Source organism: Gossypium raimondii, chromosome 10, assembly GCF_025698545.1.
Source record: "Gossypium raimondii isolate GPD5lz chromosome 10, ASM2569854v1, whole genome shotgun sequence".
Taxonomy (NCBI): domain Eukaryota; kingdom Viridiplantae; phylum Streptophyta; class Magnoliopsida; order Malvales; family Malvaceae; genus Gossypium; species Gossypium raimondii.
In genome coordinates this window covers 60476035-60500820 of record NC_068574.1, presented here as the reverse complement: position 1 = coordinate 60500820, position 24786 = coordinate 60476035, and the positions used below count along the sequence as shown (strand labels likewise).

Here is a 24786-nt window from a genome sequence, read left to right as displayed (position 1 = left end):
GGCATCCTAGTATTAAATGACAATGAGAATATGAGATTTAACAAAGGCAATGACTGGAGGAGATTAGCTAATTATCTGAGTCAAGAAAATTGTCACTCTCACACTTTCCAGGAAATGACAGTCTTCTTTATTTGTATATTTTACCCGCAAAAATCAAGGTCTTCCAATGGGATAATGTTCAGCAAAAGGTTAAATTCTTAAAAGAGTCCTTGAACTGGTTTACTTTTGTTGTACCCAAATAAACCCCAATGTTTTTATCTGTGTTTAAATTAGCCCTTATTTCAAATGACATGTTAATTTTAAACTAAGTTGGTGATGAGGGGAGTGTTGAATTTCAACATCAACTTATAATCACCATTTAATATATGTTATTTGTGTTTATTGTTGTGCAAAGTTTAACTGAAATCTTTTGTTAGTTAAAAGGATAATAAATCTCGTATTGCTTAAGAACAAAGCACAAAGGGATTATGAATCTATATAAAAGCTCATATTTCACATTATTTAGAAAAACAAAGGCAAAAGGATTTTGAGTTTATATAAACAACCATATTTTACGCCTTAAGTCTATATATTAGCCTTCTGGTGATGTGGACTTTGATGAAGAAGAAGGCATGAAAGAGTATTAAAAGGGAGTTTTGACCAGCAAGAAAACTTGTTCCAAATGACGATGATGATAATGATGGGTGTTAATTTCCAAGTCAAGGTCTTCCAATGGGTTTTGACCAACAAGAAAACTTGTTCCAAATGACGATGATGATGAAGGGAGTGTTAATTTCCAAGTCAAGGTCTTCCAATGGGAGACTAAAACTTTTCTAGATACAAGTTAAAAATTAAAAGTTATTTGGATAACAAATAAAGTTTAAAGGCTTATGTCGGGTATGATTAGAGGTGATCATGGGCCGGGCCAAGTTCGGACTGGACTTAGAAAAAATTTGGCCTGTGTCCTAGGTCCAGGCTGGGCCCTACCCGAAATATGGGTTTAAAATTTTATTCAGGCCCGACCCGAGAAAAAATTCCTAAGCCCAAGCCCGGCCCGGCCCAACCCATTTTTTAATAAACATCAAAATTTTATTTTGAAAATAAAAAATAAAAATAAAAGAATTTTAAAATTAAAAAAATTAAAAAATATTTATTTATTATATATTCGGGCTGGGCTAGGTTCGGGCCAAAAAAGTTTTGCCCGAGGCCCAGCTCATTTTCTAAACGGCCCCATTTTTTGCCCAAACTCATATTTCGGGCCTATATTTTTACCCGAGTCCTCTCATATTTCAGGCAAGCCGTCGAGCCGAGCCGTCCAACCCATGATCACCTCTAGGTATGATAAAAGTACACGAGATTATTTAGATAAAGTGATAAAGGTTAAGGGCCTATTTAATGTGTTAGTATGAGTAAATCATCTATAAGAAAATATATATTAGTTGATTTCGTAACCAAACGTTCAACTTCAAAAACAATTGTCACCATTCATGAATTTCTTTTTGGGTTGTGATGAAATTTCTTACGAATTTCCTAACAAAAACAATGACTTGAACACATTTTTTCATTTGAGTCAATTGAACTGAAATTTTGTATAACTTTCTTAAGAATAATTGCCACTTTTGAATTGAACTTAAATTTCCTACCACTTTCTTGAAGAATAATTTTCACTTTTTTCCCCCTAAATAAAAAATCTTTGGAAGGAAGGGTGTGATGTTTCTATTTTCCTAGGTGAAATAATGATAGATTTTCTTTGTTAGTCCTTTCTAACATAGGGAAGGCAAGTTTGGGTAAAATGACTTCTTTAGTTTTTCTTAATTTCAAAATTGACTAAATTGATCCATTTAAAAGAAGAAAAATTTAATCTTTGTTAATTTTGAAAGTGAGCAACAAATAAATTTTGAAAATTGAATAAGGACATTTAACTACTTCATTAATGCCTTCTATCAAATTCACATAATTTTGATATTGGAATAACAATAAATTTAGCCCTCCATGTTTGCATTTTTGTCAATTTGATCTTGATTCTAAAAAATCAACAAATTTAGCATTAACATTTGCACATTTACACAAATGTAGCTGTCTGAATTTGTTAAATGAAGACAAATTAAACATGAATTCACCTAAACTGCTTAGCAACTGATTTAGAGCTTGATGTAATCAAGATCAATAGGAGATACCATTGTTATAGATTAGTAAGTCTTAAAAGCAAATAAATATTTGGATTTGCCTACCCTTGAGAGCTTATATATACTTTGATCCCTTGTGTGATATTTAGTAAGTCTTTACAGTGTCTAATTATTTAGATATTTGATGGGTTTCTATTGCTCTGCAAGAAAAATGAAAACTTGAGCTTACCCAATTATCTATCACTCAATGTGCGTATGGACCTTACAAACCCATCAGATTCTATCTTTTGAAAAGCCTTTTAAATCTGCTGCCTATCATCATAAGATTACCTAATTTTACAATCTAATGAAAATGATTAAGTTTAATACAATGAAGTTTACAATCAAGTGGAATAAATTTGATTAAACATCGTTTGAAGATCATATAAAATAAAGGAAACAAAGTGTAAACCTTAAAATAAAGCCTCAATGGCTTCAACTGCTAACTTGAGTCGGAGCTTACAAACAACACGTAAAACAAAAAACAACAATACAACATAATGTATAATGTCAATAAATACAATGCCATGAACATTAAAATCCGATCCACCCCATCCTTGGCTGATATGCCTTGGCAAGACATTTACGAAAATCAATATCTTTCACTTGAAGGATCAATCGATTAGCTCGGATACGTCCCCAAAAGTATCCGAGGTTGAATTGATACACAATGAAACTGTCATGCTCTAGTTGGAAGCTTCAAGCACAGTATAATAGCTGAATCACAGCCACGTTCTACGACTGCTGGAATTCCGGCACCCGCTTAACATCATTCTCCCAAAACAGTGACTGTAAATTCACAACGAAGAATCACTGTATGCAGCAAATGGTTATGGAAAATGGCATCGTTTGTTTCAAGACACAAACATCACACTGCAACCGCATAACATGTTCAGCTAAGATCAACACCTACAGATTTGTGTAAATAATGCAATATAAAATAATCAGAGTAGTATAATTTGTGTTTTCTCTTGTAGTAAAATCATAGTTTAGGATTAGAGAAAGTGACTGTAAAGACAAAGTTTCGAAGCTCATAAAAATGAATGCATGAACCAAATGGATTAAATCCAAATTATATGAAGAACATAAGGTGATAGAATAGTTAATGCTTAGTGACTAAAGTCCCTGATTGCCAATTCCAGTATTCATCCTTTCTATCCAAAAAGAGAGTAAAACTCTGGAATTTTAATCACAAAAATCAAATCAAAGTTCAACCTCTGATAATCTAAAATACAAAAAAAGGAAAATTAATTCAAATTTCAGCCCAAACTGATATGATAATGAAGTCAAATGGCTCTACCTTGAAACCAACTCAAACTAAACCCAAATCATTTGTGTTTAAAAAATCAGATGGCCATGAAGGTTGTAAAAGATCACGATGAAACAAAGGTAATTAAGCTCACCAGGAAGGCTAAATGGGCAAGAGCATATGGCTTCTCCAAAGCTCCAAAAACCAGAAAGCATTGAAGCAAAGTTGAATGATATCAACTGGGAAAATCTGTTAACAAATTGCAATACAGCCTCGACGTCTCAGTTCAGCCACAAATATATGGCAGTAAGTCAATAGAAGGAATTAGAAGCTTACTCATCTGCCATTAATGTCGTCTTGACTCTGTTTCCTCATCTGCTTTTCTTAAACCAATCACTGACATCTTCATTCCCTTCACAGTAGCATATTTAAAAAGTCAAAGCTTTAATCTCTAGGTTTTGGCTGACTTATACTACATTGCTTTAAACTCTGCAAGTAAAAAGCACTCTACAAAATGAGATTAAAAAAGATTAGGCATAGGGCACAACCGTACATTAACACTAGAAATTTAGTGGAACTTGCTTTTGTTGGTGAGAAAGAAGATATCATATCAAACCCAGCCTTAATCTGCGACTACAATTCCAGTATAAATAGAAATGAATCATAAATCAACGAATCAAGATATCATTGAAGGAAAATGCAATGAGTATATTGAGATACCAGATGATTAAATCTCTACTTTTCAATGAAGCTGAATGAAGTTCTCCACAGATCCTATGGAGTCAACTGCCGAAAAGAATAAAGCATGAATCTTAATATCTCCTCACCACAATAACATACAAAGAGACTTCAGCCCCAACTGATCTGATAATCAAAATCCAAGATAAGAATATATCAATTCCAATGGCTCTACCATGGAACCAGCTCTTCACTTCAAACTAAACTCAAATCATTTAATATTTTTCCAGTATCTTCTTGGGTTCCTCAATGGGATAAACATAAGCTCACCAATCCAACTTGAGAATGATAGCCGTCAAACGCTTGCCTCCAGCTCCATGTGTTCATACCACAAGATTTGAGATACGAGCAACTCTCGGAATTTCTTTGATAAATCTAGAAAAAATAAGCATTAGATGAACCTAAAATCATAATAATAAGTCAAAGGTAACTTACTTCTCCACCAAGACTGAATTGCCAGAGCCCAGAAAAGGTATTCAAAAGATTCCTTCAATTTTGCGTTGAACCATCATATGAATAGAATCAAAAAGGAAAATATGTTGACAACTTGCATTGTCTCAAAATATCAGTTCAAACAAATAAATAAAATAAGCATCAAGTAAAAGAAATTGAAGCTCTTACAGCTTAGGTGTTCCTCCTTATATGGCTGAAGCTCCAACTCATTATTGGCTAAAAATTTTTTGCATTGGTCACAAACTTGACTTTAATACCAGAAATTTCATGGGAACTTGTTTTGTTGGTGAGAAAGAGGATATCAGAACCATCCATAATCTGCAAGTTCTGTTGAGTATCGAATCTCACAACAAATAGGAAACACCTACTCCTGAATCAACATAAAAGCAAAGGTTATAAGAGAAACCAATCTTTCTAATTAACATGAAATCATGTAATCATGAGTTGATAACATATGAGCACCGATGTTAGAAACTAAACAATGAGGCTGAATAATTTAAGTATGAATCTTAATATCTAAAGTTGGGCACCTACCACTAACCCCTATTTATAATACTCTAAAATGACGTACTTTTATGAGCTAATTACATATATATTTTGAGTACGATCCTATTAATTTGGGCTGTTTATGGATATTTTATCAACTCCAAAGCAGGATCTTTTTGTTACTGTATTGAAATCTCTCCAGTTGACATTCAATTTTCCTCCAAATCAATTAATATGGAGAATTTCCTTCTTGGACAATATATTCTATACCTACAAAAGAACACAGACACAACAGGGGAATGGATAAGAGAAAAATAATAAGAAGAAGCTAACACAAACTATAGAACAAATTTCCATTTTATGTTCATAAACTATGCTTTTAACATTTACAATGTGGAACTACAAGTTTTCAATTTCTCGAAGATGGTAAAGCACCTTCTAAATGACTAGCAATTTATAAAGCAGAGCAAGCTAGCTTCATCCTGGTTTGTTTTAATTAAGTAAATTGAAAATTTAGTTTTAACAATTGTGAAAAACAAAAGTATGGCAATATAAAAAATGAAATAAAAAAACTGAAAAATGTATGATAATATGAAAAAAATGAGACGAAAATGAAAACCTTACCTATGCGTTTGGATGACATAATTGAGAAGCTGTAACTCCTGAAAACCAGAGCCAAAGATGAAAAGAAATAAAAACTATTTCAATCGTTTAGGGCATCCATCCCCTTCTTCACCGTCATGTCTAAAGCTTCTTTTGGTCCATTTGACCATTTCTATAGCATCAGTTTCACTCTCTGCATCAACGTAAGATACATGAACACCACATCTCTTCACCTTGATAAAATTTTCTTTGTACCACCTATTTCTGATATAGAATTCAAATGATGCCTCCTCATAATTCTGGTCTCTTTTAACCATTTCGATGGTAGATAGAATAAACACGTGATCACCCATGCATTTCTCTGGCTTACTAGCAGCCGAGAAAGGTATGGTACTTTCGAACTTTTCATAACCACCATCGGCGACTGTAAGTTGGTAGTCACAAAAACATTCAACATGACTAAAGCTATAGCAGTGAGTGAGATCAGGCACAAGGCAGATAGAAAAAACCAAAAATCTGCTCCCACTACCCCCATTTGGGGCTATCTTCAAACTTAAGGAAGAATTCATGCTCTGACACTTGAACTTATTTGCTGAAATTTTGTTTCCAGGGAAACAACAAAACAAACCTAACCAAACAGAAAACCTGAACCAATCATATCTCGCTGCCCATTTCTTAGCTAGGGATCTAATTTTGAGCATGGCATTTGCCTCAATGTTATTAATTGACTCTTGATTCAAGTTGAAGCAATTAAAGAATAGCATGGTAAACTCGTTAGAATAACCATCATCAGCATCTAAATAACCAAACTGATATAAATTTTGATCTGCAAAGGAAACTTTTTCCAATGATGTGCAATCATTTACATTCAAGTAGGTCAGATATGGTGGAAGCTCTGAGAGTAAATTGAGGCTCCTGCAACGATCCATATGCATATACTTCAAGCTTGGTGAGGGCATATCAACAGTTGGAAACAAGGATTTGACGATTGGACAACCTCTAAGATTTAGATAATTAAGGGATTTCAACTTTGAAAAATTGCTTGATACTTTCTTTACCATTGAGTTTGTCAAGTTCAATTCTCGAAGTCTGTCGAGATGCTCAATGAAATCAGGAACTTCTTTTATTCCGGTTTCTGATAAATCTAACTCATAAAAGTTATTTGGGATCTCCGGAAACTTCTTGAGACTAAGTGATGTCAAATGGGCGAGGGAAGGAAGTTTAACCAAACTTTCGCATTCTACACAGGCAAGTTTTTCAAGGTTGACGGCTCCTAATAAATTAGGGATCTTCTTTAAATTTTTACATCTAAAAAGGTTAATTTTCCGTAAATGAACAAGATCCTGCAGATGATGAGAACATAAAGTAGTTAGAGCATCATTTACTTAGACTCTATCAAAATAAAAATTTATATTTGATGTATTGGGTGTATTAATTCACCCACCATTGTTTATTTTAAAAAATAGAATAATATCTTTTATATTTATTTTTTTTAAAATTTAATAAAAATATGTTATTTAAATGCTATATCAATTATAAATTATTTTTCTTAAAAAAAAATTTCGATGAAGAAAGTACGAAAGTATACATACCTGATGACCTTCGTTCCAAAGTTGTTCCATATTTCCATATGGTAATTTCAATGCAACAAGGTTCTTTGGATTAAAACTTGATGATAAAGATTTGAAGGGGTAATAATCCCATCGAAGATACCTTAGCTCATCCGGAAGAGATATAATATCATCTTGGTATGTATATAGCTTCTTACAATCCTCGTCCTCTTCCTCCAAAAAATACCAAGGAAAATAGAAGACAGTATATCTAAGATTAATCATGCTTTCAAAAACAGAAGGTTGGAATAATAGGTCACTTATACGTGAAATGTCTACTTGTATTCCTTGAATTCGATCAGTTCCCTGATAACAAAAACCAATTTATCAAATATTAGCATGGAGAAATTTGTGGACATTCCGTTAAATAACTCATAAAAAAAATAATTATATTAGGATAGGAGTAGACTAATTGAGCACTTTTAGGAAATTTTACATACCAAAAGTGTTTTCTTCTCTTTGTTTTTATTTTTCAAATCAATGCATTAAGTATTTAACTAAGTCATAATCCTTGAGCAGACTCTATATTATACCTAAGACATAGTCATTATGTGTCCAGTATGATGATAATTATTTTATTTTCTAAATACTAATTGAAAGGGATAATACTTCATATGATATCAAATGTATAGGTTTATATACTGGCATTCAACCAAATGACAATATCTCATTCAAGTATATTAAAAAATATAATTAGTGCTTACTTTATTATATTTGAGCACTTTTTCCACGTGTTTCGGATTCCATAGTCTACTGCACTTACCAAGGGTTTTAGATTCTTGACAAACAATGTCCTTTCCCATCTCTTCAAGCATATCATGCATAGAAATTTCATATCCAAAATAAAAATCAGATAACTCTTTATATGAGACATTGATCAGGCATTTGTCAACCAATTTATTTATTCCACACTCTGCACCCTTATAACAGCCACTTAGAAAAAGTTTTGTTTTTTCTAAGGGTTCCCCTTTAAAGAAGCATGCGATGTCAAGAAATATATTCTGCTCTACCAAATCTAGCCCATCATAACTACTTTTCAAAGTCTCTGAAATTTTCTTTTCTGGGGGACAGTCCTTTAGCTTCTCCACCTTACTTTCCCAATAATTCTTACTTCTTTTATTTAAATCAGAACCCAAAACTTTAAGAGCAAGTGGATTGCCTTGAGTGTACTTTACAAACCTACGGGATAGATCTTGAAAGCCAACTGCGGGATTCAACTGCTTAAACGCAAAGGTAGAAAAAAGTTGAAGAGAATCGTTCTCATTTAACCCTTTCACCTCATGTATTGTGTCAGCTCCTCCACTCTCAAGCACTTGTCTATCTCTTGATGTTATAATGGTTTTACTTCCATAACCAAAATGTTTAACACCCATACAAACTATTTGGTCTGAGTCATCAACATCATCAAGGACAACAAGTACTTTCTTCATGTTGAGTCTCTCTTGAGAAAAACTGGGTCCAATGGTGGGGGTGCTTATATCAACATTTGACTTCAATAATTTCGAAAGAAATTCATTTCGTAAAGATTCCTTCCCTTGTTTTTTTATTTCCTCTCTAACATTTTGAAGATACCAATGACTTTCAAACTCTGAAGAGAGTTTTTTATATACAGCCTCAGCAAGTGTTGATTTGCCTTGACCACCCATTCCCCAAAGTCCTATTACACGACAGTCTTTTTGCTTAATCAGCTTCAAAATCGCATTTTTCTGATATTCTATTCCAACCAATTCTTCAGAAGCACTTTCAAACCCAATATTCGTCAACTTTTTTATAACATCTTCAACAACATCTTTAATGTACGCGGTTTCAGGTCTAGAAAACAACAAAAAATGTAAATAAGTAAATACGAAATCTAAAACAAAGATAAGTTGAAAATAACAAGATAAGAAAAATATAGTTACCTGTCAAATTTGCCTCCTTCTATATGCCAACCTTTTAATTTACCGACCTCTGCAAAGGCAGTTTTCCATTGTTCTACTCTATCAGCTGGTTGCTCTGATTCATGTTCTTCGAAGGATGTCTTAAAATGCCCACCACTATTTCGCACATCGGAAGGATCAACATGGTAAAAGACGGGAAGAACAATATGTTTGTCAGTAGGATTGTGCTTGCGATCCATGATGTCAGAAAGTTCATCTAAGCGTGATTCTGAAGAAGCATAGGCTTTAGATAAAACGAGAATTGAGAGATTTGAGGCCGAAATTGCTCGAGAATATGTTGGTGGAAGTTTCTCTCCTTTTTTCAGTGTTTCGTTATCGGGGAAGACATTAATTCCTACTTTTTCCAAAGCATTGACTAGGTGATTGGAGAAGTTGAGGCGTGTGTCTTCACCTAAGCTTAAGAAAACTTGATGCTTCATCAACTTTTGCATAACATACGCAACAATATCCTCGATGGACTGGGTTTCAGGTCTAGCAAATAATAGAAGAAGTATATATATGAAATCCAAAACGAAGATAAGTCAATTAATATAAGGAGATGAGACAAATAGAGTTACCTATCCGAGATGCTTCCATCTATATGCCACCCTTCTAATTTACCAACTTCAGCAAAAGCAGTTTTCCATTGCTTCACTTCATCAACTGACCTCCTTGTTTCATGCTCATCAAAGGATTTCTTAAAACTCCCACCAATATTCTCCACATCAGAGGGGTTAACATGGTAAAAGATGGGACGAACAATTTGTTGTCCGACGCGATAGCGGTCCATGATGTCAGAGAGTTCAACCAAGCATGATTTCGAAGAGGCATAGTCTTCAGACAAAACGATGATTGAGATATTTGAGACTGCAATTGCTCGAGAAAGTGCTTGTGAAAGCTGCTCCCCCCTTTCCAGTTTTTCTTCATCGAAGGAAACATCAAGTCCCTTGTCTTCCAAAGCTTGAAGTAAGTGAGTGGTGAAATTAAGGCGCGTGTCTTCACCTCTGAAGCTCAAGAAAACATGATACTTCATTAGAGTAGAATATGAAGAAGAAGAAGCCATGAAAGAGTATTGATAGTGTGCTTGAAGCAAAAGAGAGAACAAATATAGCAAGTGAGTTTAGCTTGGGTTGTGGTATGATTGTAAGAAGAAAAAGTGTAAATGGGAAAGAGATTGAAGGCTTAGGCAAAAGCACAGGTGACGACTTGAGCTTAGCCAATTATCTTTTAGTCAACAAAGGTGGATGGGTAATTAATGTGCGTGCGGACCCCATGAAATTTGGGTTGTGGTATTATTGTAAGAAGAAAAAGTGTAAATGGGAAAGAGATTGAAGGCTTAGGCAAAAGCACAGGCGACGACTTGAGCTTAGCCAATTATCTTTTAGTCAACAAAGGTGGATCGGTAACTAACGTGCGTGCGGACCCCATGAAATTAGCCAATTAGGAAAGGGTCAAATTTTGTTTCAGGTCCCTCTACTATTCTCAAATTTGAGATTTAGTCCTTCTACTTTAAAATGATCTCTTTATTTTTATGTTGTCATTAATTAATTCAAATAGGTAAGGTTGTTAACTATTCAGGTTAAAATTTTAGAGTGGATGAAAAAAAAAAACTCTTTTATCATAAAAGAATATTGTAATTTTAAGAAAAAAATCATGTTATAGTATTATTTATTTATATTAATTAGTTACACAAAAATTTATTTAAAATCTTTAATCACAAAAGAAATTCCAGAAAAGGTTGAGATAACAAGAGAAATATGTGGGTTATCATACATGTTTATCATTTTTCACTATTTTTTAGAAAACCATTTATCGTGTAATTTTATTCTAGGTTATCAAACATGTTTAAAATTTTAAATTACTAAAATATAATTTCTCAATTAAAATTTTTAATATTAGTAAAGTTAAGCTAAACATTTTACGTCAAGATTTGATTGGAGAAGTGGTTAAAATCAACTTAATTGAACGTGACTAATTTGATCAATGTGTTAAAATGATTTTTATCGATAAATAATATATTTTAGCAATTATGAGAGAAGTTTAATTCTTAATTGATAATTTGAAAACTTTTCATTACCGTTCATGAATTTTCTATCTAAGTTGTCATCACTTAAATTTTGGGGAGTATTTTTTTTTCAAGCCAAAGACTTTTTCTTTTGGATCTCTAGAAGGCTCGTGTTATATAGAAAATGTGTAACGACCCGATAGTTGGGGGTGTCGAAAAGTGTATTCTCGTGACTTCGATCCCTTAAATCAAACTTGTAGATATTAATAAATATTTACGAAGCTAGTTGTATACTTAATTAGGTTTCGGTTAAGTGAATTTGCTCAAATTAAGAGTAATTAGGTATAAATACTAAATTGCATATAAGGTGAAAGTTGAAGTATAGATTAAAGAATAATTAAAGGGACTAAAGAATAAATTATACCTTTGCCTCTTTAGTAGGACGGCATTAATTAAAGTTATCTTAAGTATTAAGAAAATATATATTATATAATGATAAATCCATTAAGTAAAAGAAAAAGAAAGACAAAGCCAAGCAAATTAAAAAGAAAGGAGAAAAGAAGAGACGCAAGCAAGGCTAGGGCTCCAAAATTTTCCAAGTTTAATTGGTTAGTAAATTTAGTCTATTTCTTGAAATCTTCATGTTTTTGGAATCCTAGTACTAAGTATTACTCGATTCATGTTGAAATTTTAGCATTGATTGAGTTTTTAAAGGTTGTTAATGTTGAATAATTTTAGTATTAATGATTAAATTGATAGATTTTAAGCTAAAAGTAAAAAGGATTAAATTGTAGAATAGATTCTAAAATTTGAGTAATAGGGATTAAATTGTAAAATTTTCAAAATTTAGGGATTTAAGTGAAAATAGGAAGTTAAATTTAGTTTAAAATGGAATTTGTATGAAAATATATAATTAAATGTGAAGAATAAAAATGGAGTCTTGGTTTAGGGGCTAAATTAAAATTTAGGCAAATATTGAGTAAAATTAAAATATTCAATATGAAATTGAATTATGTTGTATTGATCAATTTTCATTGTTTTAATTCCGTAGCTAACGTTATACCGGAATCCTCAATTAAAAAAGGAAAAGATAAGGTCGACGTCGAATAGTTCGGAATTCTTGGTTTGTATTTCTATAATCTGAATTAAGTTGTAAAATTATTGCATTTTGATTTCTTGTATATGGTAAGTATTGAAGGTGAAAACTATTGTGTTTTACGATTGAAATTGATTGATTCAGTAAGTGATAAATTTATTAAATTTATATGAATTGAATTAAATTCATATGTATACATGTGATAATGTGATTATATGAAAATTTGATATTGGATATTGGTTATATTTGAAAAGTGAATTGGAACTCTATTAACTGTATTGGGCTAGTCGGATATAAATGGCATGTCATAGGATAGGAAGAGTTCAGGAATTTATTTGACTTTGATTCGATGAGGCACTAGGTGCCAATTTACTTCGGTTTAACCGATGGGACACTAGGTGTCAATGTATATAGTGCTGGGCGCATATTACTTCGGATTTATCCGATGAGACACTGAGTGCCAAACATGTGTGTTGGTTAAATCCGTGTATCCGTCCGAATCTGAGTTGCGTTAATAGGGTAATTAAATAAAACGATACTATGATTGATATTGGATGATATTGCATGTGAATTGAAAATGAGATAGTGAATTGAAACATGAAAATGAGATACATGAATTATGTATTCATGAATTGGATATGGAATAGATCATGTTATGTGGATCAAATTGTGAAAAGCTATTATATAGCAAGTGACGAGAATTGAGTCTGGTATGAAATGGTGTATTTATGAATTGAGTATTAAATGGCTAATGTCATTGTATGAATAAATGTGGTTTTAATTATTCAATTGTCCTTATAATTAATATGTCCATATTATATTATTATATTTTTAAATATTCGGATTATAGAAATATCACTGAGTTTTACTCAGCGTACAATTTTGTTTTCTGTGTACAGATTAGGTTCTTAACTTTTGATCGCCAATTCAGCATCCAACAACGATCCTAACCTCAAATGTAGTGATGTTTATCTTTTGTGTTGGCATGTACCTAGGGTGTCTAAATAACAGTTATTTTGTGGATTGATTGTAAATAATATTATAAGTTTAATATTAGTTTGATATATATAAACGTGTTTGTTTTTGAAGCCATATTATGGCATGGTATATTGAATTAAACTTAGATATGTGTATATGAGTTTAAGTTGATGTATAAGTGCTCATGAACTAGGCAAAATGGATTAAATTTGGTATTTTTATAATTTAGATTTGAATGATGCTTTGATGATATGTTTTGATGCTATAAATGTGATACCAATGAGGATACATTGGTTAGGCACCTAGGATGATTGTTTTGGCATGTTTTGAATGTCTTTGATCATGTTTTGAACTTTGAATGAATGATTTTTGAGTTATTTAATGTCCTAACTTGTAGGAAATGGTAAATATGTTATTTAAGGAACATTTTAGGTCCACACGGCCAAACACACGGGCGCGTGACTCGATCGTGTAAGACACAAGGCTAGCACACGGGCATGCGAAGCCATTTCGAAAGGGAACACGACCTGGCACACAAGTGTGTGGCCAAAGCCAGGGAATTACATGGGCATGAACACGGGCTAGGACACAACCGTGTGTCCCTATTTCGAATGCCCACACGGCTTGGCCACACGACCGTATGACCCCTACAGTTTTGACAATTTTTAATGTATTTTGAAAAAATTCTCTAAGTCTCCAAATTAGTCTCGACTTGTTTCTAATGCGTATTTAAAGCCTCGAGGGCTTGAATATGGGACAGTATATATAAGTTTAATTGGTTTCTGACCTAAATATTATATGATATGAAATATTTGAAATTTCTGCCTTTTTAATCTGTAAACTCTGGTAATACTCTATATGATATGAAATATTATATGATAAGAAATATTTGAAAACAAGTCTTAAATTTTATTTAAATTTACTTTTAAACTTCATAGTTTATACAATATCTTCAAATTTGAATGATTAATTTTTTTTTTTGGTAGAAAAGAACTTAGGACTAGCCTAAGGGAACAACAAGATTACACCCTTTTTACCAAGGGCAGTCGAGAAACAAAACCGGCAAAATCCCTAAAAAGGCATTGATGTCAAACCACCATGAAACATGGAGGACAAAAACGAGGTCAGAAGCACCCCTCCCACCATTCCAGCGACTAACCTCAAACAACTTACACTTAAATTGCCTTCAAATCAACTTACAAGCTAACTATAATTAACTAAAAAGATAGTTCTCTTTTGTTCTAAAGTTCAATGTAATGTCAAACACCCCGGACAAATTGCAAAGCCTAAGACAACAAATTGTGACAATGTGACAGCTAAACAGTTAAAAACATACCTAGTTCTCTTTTGTTCTAAAGTTCAATGTAATGTCAAACACCCCGGACAAATTGCAAAGCCTAAGACAACAAATTGTGACAATGTGACAGCTAAACAGTTAAAAACATACCTGGGAAACAACATGAACTGGTGCGGAGAAGAACAATCTAGGTAAAAGATGTAATAAGTCAATGAAAGAACTCATTTCTGGTTCATGTTACCTTAGTGTCCAACTGTGAGTGTCGGATCCACATATTCAACACTTGCACGAGATCATAGTAGCAAATACGTGTCCAACTTTAAAACACCCATTTAACATAAATTTATGAATATAGCCTGGTCCTTGACCTATTACCCCCTAACTATACCCCTCCTTTTCCATAAAAAACATGATTAAATTACCTTAATAAGATGTTTTAGGCAGTATTTTAGTATGTAATTCAGCTCAATTCCCTACTAAATTCCCAACATTTGCCACCAAAATGATTTTAAAATACCATAGTCATACATAAGTCACAAGCAAAACTCATTCTACCATAGTCTTATATTGCCTTATATTGCCAACAGTGCAAGGTGCACCGTAGACGTTAGAACCCTTATATTGCCTCGAGTGCAAGGCGCAAAAAGACTAGCCTGAGTGAAGTAAAGCGCAATATACATATGTGCATTTTTGGTGTCTATACACACAAACATATACGTATATATATAGCTTAAGATATATAATAAACTCTACATTGTGGTCTTTATCTACAACATATGCATTTTATTTATTGGTCAATATAAATGATTTCTTATCATCCATGTCTGCCGTTGAACACTCATGATTGAGAAGTACAGAGTTTGATACTGTGCCTTTCTTACTAGCAAAGGAATATCAAATGAAAAAAGCGAAAAATAGAAGAAAGTAAAGGGAACTTCAATGAGGCAGTTTTTTCTTAATGCCTACCGTCTTACAAAAAAGTGCGCCTAGGCACACTGCGCATGCATCTGATTAAACGAGCCTGACCCAAAAGGGTCTGACACACTTCTATTATCTAATGCTCAGGCACGAGGCAACAGAGTGCCTAGGTGCACACCTTGACAATACTGATCTTCCAAATGCGTTGCATCCAGTTCAACATATGCAGATAAAAGTCTTTGTTTATATAGCTAAAGCTCAAAGCATACTTCCCAAATATCTGTCATTCCCTCTTGACTCTGTTTTTATAAACTCTACAGGTCGCAGTCATATAATTCTAAGAGATAAAGCACAACAAAAAACAACCAAGTAGATCAAGATAAAATCACAGATTATAACACAAACCAATCTCACACATGAGAAAATCACAGATTACAACAAAAAGCAAGCTCACACATAAGCAGACTTTCAAATTAACATATAGATATAGGGAATAGTTGGATGGAATAAAAATCAGATATCAGGTGATCCGAATTAATAGCATATTCCCTAACTTTTAAAAGAAATATGAAACAGAAATCAATGGATGAAGATATCATTGAAGTAAAATGTAGTGAGTATTAGATACGAGATTACTAAATCTCTACTTACTGCCTATCGCATGAGCACCAAAGCTGCAAACTAAAACAATTAGGCTGAATGAAGTCCACCACTGATCCTATGAATTAAAACCAATCAATATCGATACAAAACCATTATTGTAACTGTATAGAATTAAGCATGAATCTTAATATCTGAATTTTGGTACCCACCACAGCCTCCAGCTGCCTTCAACTTGATAACAAACATATAATCACATAAAGATCACATTCTATCATAATCTTATAAATGCATCTAGTTCAACATAAGCAAAGCACGATGAAGCAAGCAGTGTGAATCACACAGTGTCAATCCTAATTTCCAAGTTCAATCGCCTATGATCATTATTCAATAAAGCCAGAAAGAAACTATTCAATAACTAACTAACAAAAACTAAAAGATTAAACATAAAACGAACAGAAAATGTTAAAACTTAGATTTATTCTTGAAGCAGAAGAAATTAGCACATAATAAACATCAACAAGTTGTTCTCAGCTCACATTTTATTTGATCATTTTAATCCCAAACATTAAAAGCACAGACATGTTATCAGATCACAAATTATATACACAAATATCTATAAATATAAGCCATGATCATCATAACCTTCATCAGCATCATCATTGCCTTAAAAAACCCATCAATATTCTGGGCGATGATAATCACCATAATCATCCCTTTCCTTTGAAGTCACTTCATGCTCAACCCTTTCACTAATCTTTTCTTCTTCGTATTTCAATCCTTCTTCTAACGCCATTCCACCTAAAGCCCCTGCAACCGCTCCAACAGATAATCCAGTTCCTACCCCAATTTTAGAACCTCCCCGAGGCTTCTGATCGTACGGCGAGTAATCTACTGGCGCCGATGGGGTTCCATAGCTGGAAGCTCGTTCGAAGAAAGGACGTGGAGGCATGGGCGGTGGCGGAGAGGAATAGTAATGGCTGGAGTAGTAGGGAGGGTAACCCTCGGGGATGGAGGAGTAAGGCGGATTTGGCGGAGGAGGAGAGGATGACGGTGGAGGAGGCGGCGGGGGAAGAGAAACGTAAGGCGGAGCAGAGTATCTTGGTGGAGGAGGGGCATTTGTGTAATAATAGCTAGGAGGGGCAAAATGGTAATCATGAGGTGGTGGAAGAGGACGTTCCCGGATCCCAAGTTTCAACCGGATCTTACCTTGGGGACGACCCGAGGGTCGGAGCAAAGAAAAGGTTCGGATCTTGGAACCATCATCCAGGTCGGGTAATTCCTTGAGCTCAACCCGGAGAGTAGCCACCAAAGGCTTCGGAGTTTCAGAGGGTTTGGAATGAAAGATCTCGAGGGTCAAAACGGTTTCGTGTGGAGGAACAACAAGGGGAAGGGTGAAGCGCTCATTCCAGACAGGTCGAGTTGAGCCAGAATCGTCCGACCGGGTTGATAAACGTCGGTCTGGATCAACCCAGAAGACTGCGTAGGGTTTTAGATCGCCGTTTTGCCAGTTGACGTTCTTTAGATGCTTGGCTGACACGATCGTCAAGTCGAGGTCAAGTGGTCTTGGTGGCGGAGGTCGAGAGTGAGTAGCCATGATGGTAGCTGCGACGGCAGTGGTGGTGGCGCTGGTCGTTGCTTTTGGTTGGTGGTGATGCTAACGTGCACCGGATAACTTCGGTGCGTAGGATAGCTGGAATATTTTTTGAAAGAATTTGGAGAGTGGACTGGACTTGATGGCTTTGCTTAAGATTTAGGAAGTGGAGAAAAGAAAAAGAGCAGTAAAATGACGATTTTAACAAATGAGATCATTCGTGCATTCGTCTTGGGAATCGTATACTTTTAGTTTTGGTAATATTTTGTAAAAGGTCCCTGTATTTTTTTACGGTTTTTACTATAATACAATCATTTTAATTCTTCTACTTATCGAAATACGTACTTTTAGCAAAACAAGGAGTTGTTCCGGTGCATCGTTTTGGATTTATTGCTATTATTAAAAAATATTTTACATATGTATATAAAAAATATGTACAAATATTAAATAATAAAATTAAATAAATATTAAATAAAAATACGTATATAATATATTCTTTAATAAACTTCACATATAATTACAAGTTATCATTTAACAATTTTAAAAATAAGTAAAAAATTCACATAAATTAAACAATAAGATCATCTTATATCTTGCATATTACAATCTATAATTCAAGAAATTCAACATAAATAATAAAAAATTAAATTTATTTTTGTACTAATTGATATGAGTGAAATCAACGATACATATCGGTATGATCGATGTTGATTAGGATTTGTATTTGAATGAAACCTAGAGTTTATTGTTCTGTTTACTCTTGGAACGGAACTTTCCGATAACATAGACATTATTGGAATGGAATTCACTACCTTAATTTTAGTTTTGAAATTATTTTTGTTATTAATTGTGATAAATAGTTTAAAGTGGCTTATTTTTCAATATTAGGTGGAAAGATTAAATTATAAAATTTATTAAACTACAGGGACAGTTAATTTTAACCTTTTAATTTATAATAAGAGTTAATTACACTAAACATTTCAAAATTATGATTTTATTTTAAATTTATCCTTAAATTTTAAATCATTCTAATTACATCCTAAACTATTAATGTTATGTCAATTAGGTTTTTCAGGTTGCTAAAATCGTTAATTTAACTATTAAATAACATATCAAATCTTATGTGACATAATTTAAAATGAAATATTAGAGAAAAATGTTTTAAAAATATTAATTCTGATTTTTTCAAGCTTTTGTAAAAGTTTTATCATCTATTATTTCTTTTTTTAATTTTTACTTTATTTTTAATTTTTACTTTAAAAGTTACATGACAACGTTCTATTTAAAAAATTCATTTTAAATTCAGTTACATAACACTTGATGTTTCATTTAGCTGTTTTAAAAATAAAAGGATCTGATTGATATAATATTAATAGTTTAGAGACGTAATTAGAATGTTTTAAAATTTGAAAACTAATTTAGAATAAGATCATAGTTTGAGGATGTATGATACAATTAACTCTTATAATAATCACGTCATAATTGTGTATAGTCCAATTAAATTCATAAATTTTTTTAATATTTTGAAGGGAAAAAAATCCAAAATCCCTTTCATTTGCTTTCTTAAAGGGAACGAAAACAAGCAAAATAAAAAAGAACAAAGAAAATTGCAATGTCTTGTACGCTTCTTCGCTAGTCGCTACATACAAAGTCACAGATACCCTCCGCTGTTTCTCTTTTTTTTTTTCCCTCTCTTTCTTTCATTTTCCCTCTCCTAAAGTCCTTAGATCTCTTTAACACGTCTTCAAACACCAAATTTTCTCGAGAAAATTTTTAGTTTTTTTCTCGGGGATCAGAAAACGATGTCGGACGCTTTGATTAATGGACTAGCTGGAGCCGGTGGAGGGATCATAGCTCAAATCATCACATATCCTCTTCAAACTGTACGATTCTTTCTTCTTCTTTTTTTTTAACTTCCGTTTTCAAATTCAAAATTTTCAAATTAAATTTATTTTACTCTTTTTTGCTTTGATCTGCAGGTAAATGCTCGTCAACAAACAGAGCGTGATCTCAAGAAAGAGAAACGGAAAGTCGGCGCCATTGAACAAATGTGCCAGGTTTTTTTTCTCAAATAGTTGACGGCTTTACGTTATAGTTAACGGAAAGTTCTGAATACTTAACGGAATATGCTAATTGAGCTGTTTTAAGTTAGCCACTGTTTACTTGTTTGATTTTTCAACTTTCTTTTTTGAATATTAGTAATTAGATTATTACTGATATTGCATCTTAACGATTTCCTTATTTTTTTAATCAATTTTTTGTTTTGATTTTGCAGTAACAAGTGAAGAGTGTTAGTAATTTTGTGTTTAGTTTTGATTTTATTTTATTTTTTTGGCTTAATTTTGTTAATAGGTTGTAAAACAAGAAGGATGGGAACGGTTATATGGAGGCTTAACTCCTTCTTTAGTTGGTACAGCTGCTTCTCAGGTGATAACCTTTTAGATTTATATAGCATGATTGTTCTTGTTATTTTATTGGTTTAATTTCAGTAATGATAATGTTGCCAAGTGAAATAAATGAAATTGAATCTTCTATTAATAAGGATAGGAAGTGGGAAGTAATTTTTTCCCCTTTTACTTGTTTTACACTGTTTCATTATTTGTTTGGTTGCTGAGAAAGTGATGGGAAAAGATAGAAGTGGATTTATGAACTTAAGAATTGTTAGAATGGACCCAGTTTAGTATTGGTAGTTCCCCCGAGGTGTTCGTGCTTTTTACCTTGAGAATCGTTCATTTTGGATGTATTCTATTTGGCAAATTGCTACTGTAAACCGGCTAAGAGAGCTTACTGATAAATGAATTGCGAGTTTCAATGTAAATGATAAGTGGTCCCATGTGGGGAAATTCTAGGGTGAGCTTCACTGAAAAAAAGCTTAGAAGAAGCTTTTACCAAAATATCTAAGAATTTACTAAACCTCTTAGAAAAATTGGTAAATCCACAAAAATATTGGTAAATAATTAGATATTTTGGTAGAAGGCTAATTTTAGTAAAGTCTCAGAAACATTGATAAATCTTATTTATTTTGGTAAAAGCTTTTTCTAAGCTTTTTTTAGTGAAGCTCACCCTAAAATTCCCCATTTGATGACAGATCTGTACCAGTGCATTTATTTATTTTTTATTTCTAGATTTTTTCTTTATTCTTTAGTTTTGTTAATATTTTTGAAAACCAATATCTTGAATACCATATTCCATGTAAAATTCAAACTGTAGCTGGAACATTTATGAAAAGAATATCAGAAATACCGTGTTCCCTAACCCAAAATGTAACTGGTATGAGATTAATTACCATACAAGTTAGGACTGACATGTTCTTATTGATGTTAAGTTGCTATTGAACTAAATCAAATTCTTGATCACTATCTTATGAGCATGGAGCCATTTTTGTTTCTTAACTACACACTTTATGGATGTTTTCAAACTGGATTTCTTATTGATCTATCGTTGAAATGGATTGCTTGTTATTGGCTTTCATAAACTGTTTTTCTTTTCGTTGAGTGACTGTGTAAAGTAGTAGTATTCTGTTTGTTTATTTTCCTTCTGGATTCATAAAGCTTACACATTTCTATGATACAGGGTGTTTATTATTATTTCTATCAAATATTCAGGAACAAAGCTGAAACCGCAGCACTTCAAAGCCAGAAAAAAGGGATTGGTGATGGATCAGTTGGGATGCTTTCTTCACTTGTTGTAGCAGCTTTATCTGGGTAATCTAATTTTATGTGTTTCTAATGTTTGCCCCATATCAGCTTTTTAAAAGCTCTTACATGAATTTTAAAGCATATGTGTGAATTACTTTCACATAATATCCTCAATTGAGTCGTAATTTTCTCTTCTTTGTATGTCTGTGAACTAATATATGCTTACCCATTTGTCTGTGTAGGTGCGTAAATGTTCTGTTGACAAATCCTATTTGGGTAGTTGTGACACGCATGCAGGTAAAAAATTATGCCTTGAGAAAATATGGCCCCGTGAATGTGTTAAATGTGTTCTTTATCACTGTGCCCAGCATCATTTTATGCTTACCATCTGCTCTTTTCTTTTAGTTCACGCAAAGAGTTGCATTTTTTTCAAGTACTAAATGACACATGAAATTTGAGGATCTCTATTTCTTGTTTAGTTTACATGTTTGTTAATGTTTAAATTAAACAACTATTGTAATGCAGACTCACACAAAAATCTCTAAGAAAGACCATTCTAATAGGTTGGCAACGACTGCTCCAGAGGAAACAGCTCTTCCGGTCATTGAGCCTCTTTCTTATGGAACGAGCCATGTGGTATGCACAGTCACTCCATCTATATTGTTCATTATGTAATTCACTTATTGAAACTCATACAAGTTATCTCAAGGCAGTGAAAACAGCAATGGTCATATTATATTATAAATATTTTCTTATTGTTTGGACATGGAGTTTCATTTTATTATACTGGCCTGGTCAGTACTCGTAAATATCTTAAAATTTTGGATTTCTTACTTTGAATCTTTGTTCTTATTGATTTCAACTAAAATGTTAGATTTTCTGACATTCTTTTGCAAATGGAGTACTTGTAGATTCAAGAAGTCTATGATGAAGCTGGATTATTTGGTTTCTGGAAAGGTGTATTCCCAACACTGATAATGGTATGTAAGACGTGACCCTTCCACCTTTTATGCGTCTTTCATTGATTGTTCTTGATGTTTCTCTCAGGTGAGCAATCCGTCTATACAATTTATGCTGTATGAAACGATGTTGAAGAAGTTGAAGAAAAGACGAGCTCTTAGTAAGCAGGGCAACAATGGAGTAACTGCTTTGGAGGTTGACTCTGAGTTAATCTCCCTTTGCTAATAATCATGTCAGCATTCCTTGAGAATTTCGTCTTCTCTAGATTTTAATCTCAGCACGAACTGTCCAATTATTCTAGATATTTCTTCTTGGAGCTTTGGCCAAACTCGGAGCTACTGTTGTGACATATCCTCTTCTCGTTGTAAAGGTATGATTGTGTGACATGTAGACATGCATTTTTTAGAAGAGAAAACTTGTTCTTAACTATTCTGAATCAATCTTATGAATCGATATGTCTTAGAAGACTACGAAATAAAGAAAAAATGCGGTCTTACCCATTTCCTTGGTGCTTTTTACAGTCAAGGCTTCAAGCTAAACAGGTTACAACCGGGGACAAACGGCATCATTACAAAGGTACATTATACTAATATTTGAATAATTAGTGGTAAAAGTACCATAGAGGCCCTGTACTAAGAGTCAGATTACATTTTGCACAATTTACTCAAAAAATGAGCAAATTAGTCATTGTATGTTAGATTGAGGAGTAAATTGGTTTTTTTTTTGTTAAAAATTGGCTTGGCTTGGTTGATGGAATAACCATGCAGTTACACGTGGCATGCTTATGCTGATGTACAAGAACCAGTTTTTAACAATAAAAATAGATGAAATTTTTAACAAAATGACTAGTTTGCTATTTGATCTAACATACAATAACTAATTTGCCCTTTTTTTAAGTAGAGGGGGCAAATGCAATCTAATTCCTAATAGAATGGTCTAACAATTAGCTAAAAACTTCTGGGGTCTTTAAGTACGAACACCTAACAGTGGCAACCTGATAACGATACCGCATCAGAGTTGGTCTTTATAAAAAAAAAAGATGATGACGAAACCACATTTCCATGTCTCGATTTAAGGTTCAGATTAATTTGTTATATTTCCATCATTTGAATCAATATAGGGACTCTGGATGCTATTCTAAAGATGATCCGATACGAAGGTTTCGCCGGTTTTTACAAAGGTATGAACACGAAAATCATACAAAGCGTTCTCGCAGCTGCCGTGTTGTTCATGGTTAAAGAGGAACTTGTCAAGGGTGTTCGATTATTGCTTATTAAAGACGGCATTAATACCATGAAACCAAAGCCTCTTTAGTGAAAAACTAGTATGCTTCTTCCCCTACTCATCCTCTATTTATTTTCAACAATTTGTTGTTTGGTCAAAATATTAAATTCGAACTATAGCATATATTTAAATATATATATATTATAAACATTATTTCTCCTTGAAATAAACCTGTAATATTTGAATGGAATTTGGAAATCCCAAGATTTAATTTGTGTTCAAATTTTGTACATCAATTTTAGGTAAATTGTTTTGTTTATGAATAACAAAGAGGAAAACAAGAAGTAAATAGAATGAAAAAAAGGTTCCAGCAAAACCATTTCCCTCTTTGGTAAGAGAAAAAAAGTAAATGCGAAAATAATTAAACCATAATAAAACAATGTAATCCTTTTAAAATTTAGGGTTAAAATGTCTTTGTAAATTTGAATTTAATATATATGTTTTATTTTTAAGAATTTAATTCCTATATTTTTAAATTTCAAAATTAAAGTTCAATTGTTTACATTGATAAATTTATTTTGTTGAATTCAAACTCATTCAACATTTTTAATTACATTATTATCAAATGATTTTTTATATTTTAAAATGTTACATTAACAAATTCAATGAAAAATTTAATGGTATTAACAATTGGATTTAAAATTTAAAATTTAAAATTTAAAAATTTAAAACTTAAAATAAAAGTGCAAAGATTAAATTTTAAATTTATAAAAAGTACAATAATTGATAAAATATTAATCAGAATTTAAATCTCTCCTTAAATGTGATTTCTAGACTGTTAATTTTATGATAATTATTCATACACTTCTTTTAAAAAAATAATAATAATATGATACTTTAAATACCTAAAAGAATTTAAAGTACCAATCTAAAATTAGAGTTTAATTTAAAGGTGAATTTGTTAATAAAGTTAAAAGTAAATAGGCCAATCTTCATAATGTTAAATAAAATAGACAAGTCAAGATCATGTGCAGCAGTCCCTAGAAGCAATGAATTAAACAGAAAAATAAACCACACAATGAACATAAAAAAAATTGACATGGATGGGTTCAAAATATATCAAATGATTCAAATTTTATTATTTCTAAATTTATTAAATATATTATATAAGAGTAAAATAATAATTTCAAAATATCAAAACAGGTGAATGCGAATAAATATTAAAACTATATTGTAGTCTCTTTGTAAACAAACAAACAAAAAATCACACCTCG

At 32.5% G+C, this 24786-nt stretch overlaps 3 protein-coding genes and 1 long non-coding RNA gene across 28 annotated transcripts; 2 read left to right on the top strand and 2 right to left on the bottom strand.

The window, feature by feature from the left end:
* Window positions 1–2481: 2481 nt before the first annotated feature.
* Window positions 2482–10394, bottom strand: LOC105775217 (disease resistance protein RPV1-like). Of its 25 annotated transcripts, none has more exons than XM_052622191.1 (13): window positions 9781–10394; window positions 9185–9694; window positions 7988–9095; window positions 7266–7589; window positions 5695–7016; window positions 4753–4954; window positions 4567–4618; window positions 4402–4506; window positions 4114–4257; window positions 3947–4026; window positions 3730–3805; window positions 3548–3642; window positions 2482–3053 (listed from the first exon to the last, which is right to left on the bottom strand). In XM_052622191.1, exons 1-5 carry the CDS (start codon window positions 10263–10265, stop codon window positions 5769–5771), a joined length of 3675 nt encoding a protein of 1224 aa, XP_052478151.1. In that variant the 5' UTR covers window positions 10266–10394; the 3' UTR covers window positions 2482–3053; window positions 3548–3642; window positions 3730–3805; window positions 3947–4026; window positions 4114–4257; window positions 4402–4506; window positions 4567–4618; window positions 4753–4954; window positions 5695–5768. The 25 variants fall into 25 exon arrangements, with proteins under 25 accessions (XP_052478151.1, XP_052478152.1, XP_052478147.1 ...); XM_052622192.1 differs by having other exon boundaries at window positions 4402–4495; XM_052622187.1 differs by having other exon boundaries at window positions 4567–4954.
* Window positions 10395–11727: 1333 nt separating this feature from the next.
* On the top strand, window positions 11728–13533 carry LOC105775221 (uncharacterized). Its single transcript, XR_001127685.2, has 3 exons — window positions 11728–11815; window positions 12259–12330; window positions 13203–13533. It is a non-coding gene; the product is annotated as an uncharacterized LOC105775221 (long non-coding RNA).
* A 3026-nt stretch (window positions 13534–16559) lies between these two features.
* LOC105775204 (protein SRC2 homolog) lies at window positions 16560–17871 on the bottom strand. Its single transcript, XM_012597738.2, has one exon. It carries the CDS (start codon window positions 17691–17693, stop codon window positions 16776–16778), a length of 918 nt encoding a protein of 305 aa, XP_012453192.1. The 5' UTR covers window positions 17694–17871; the 3' UTR covers window positions 16560–16775.
* Window positions 17872–19268: 1397 nt separating this feature from the next.
* On the top strand, window positions 19269–23795 carry LOC105775203 (peroxisomal nicotinamide adenine dinucleotide carrier). Its single transcript, XM_012597737.2, has 11 exons — window positions 19269–19573; window positions 19670–19747; window positions 20043–20117; window positions 21264–21394; window positions 21571–21625; window positions 21854–21964; window positions 22240–22308; window positions 22376–22483; window positions 22590–22658; window positions 22810–22864; window positions 23409–23795. Exons 1-11 carry the CDS (start codon window positions 19493–19495, stop codon window positions 23600–23602), a joined length of 1026 nt encoding a protein of 341 aa, XP_012453191.1. The 5' UTR covers window positions 19269–19492; the 3' UTR covers window positions 23603–23795.
* The last annotated feature ends 991 nt before the right edge of the window (window positions 23796–24786 follow it).

What these genes read in the sequence shown, in the direction of transcription:
- LOC105775217 (XM_052622196.1), bottom strand. Translation starts at nt 10,265, where the DNA reads ATGGCTTCTTCTTCTTCATATTCTACTCTAATGAAGTATCATGTTTTC. An exon ending in GATGGAAGCATCTCGGATAG is followed by an intron (nt 9,695 to 9,780) that starts GTAACTCTATTT and finishes ATTATTTGCTAG; the next exon opens with ACCTGAAACCCAGTCCATCG. An exon ending in TTTGGAACGAAGGTCATCAG is followed by an intron (nt 7,017 to 7,265) that starts GTATGTATACTT and finishes CATCATCTGCAG; the next exon opens with GATCTTGTTCATTTACGGAA.
- LOC105775204 (XM_012597738.2), bottom strand. Translation starts at nt 17,693, where the DNA reads ATGGCTACTCACTCTCGACCTCCGCCACCAAGACCACTTGACCTCGAC.
- LOC105775203 (XM_012597737.2), top strand. Translation starts at nt 19,493, where the DNA reads ATGTCGGACGCTTTGATTAATGGACTAGCTGGAGCCGGTGGAGGGATC. An exon ending in TATTCCCAACACTGATAATG is followed by an intron (nt 22,309 to 22,375) that starts GTATGTAAGACG and finishes TGTTTCTCTCAG; the next exon opens with GTGAGCAATCCGTCTATACA. An exon ending in CAAACGGCATCATTACAAAG is followed by an intron (nt 22,865 to 23,408) that starts GTACATTATACT and finishes GAATCAATATAG; the next exon opens with GGACTCTGGATGCTATTCTA.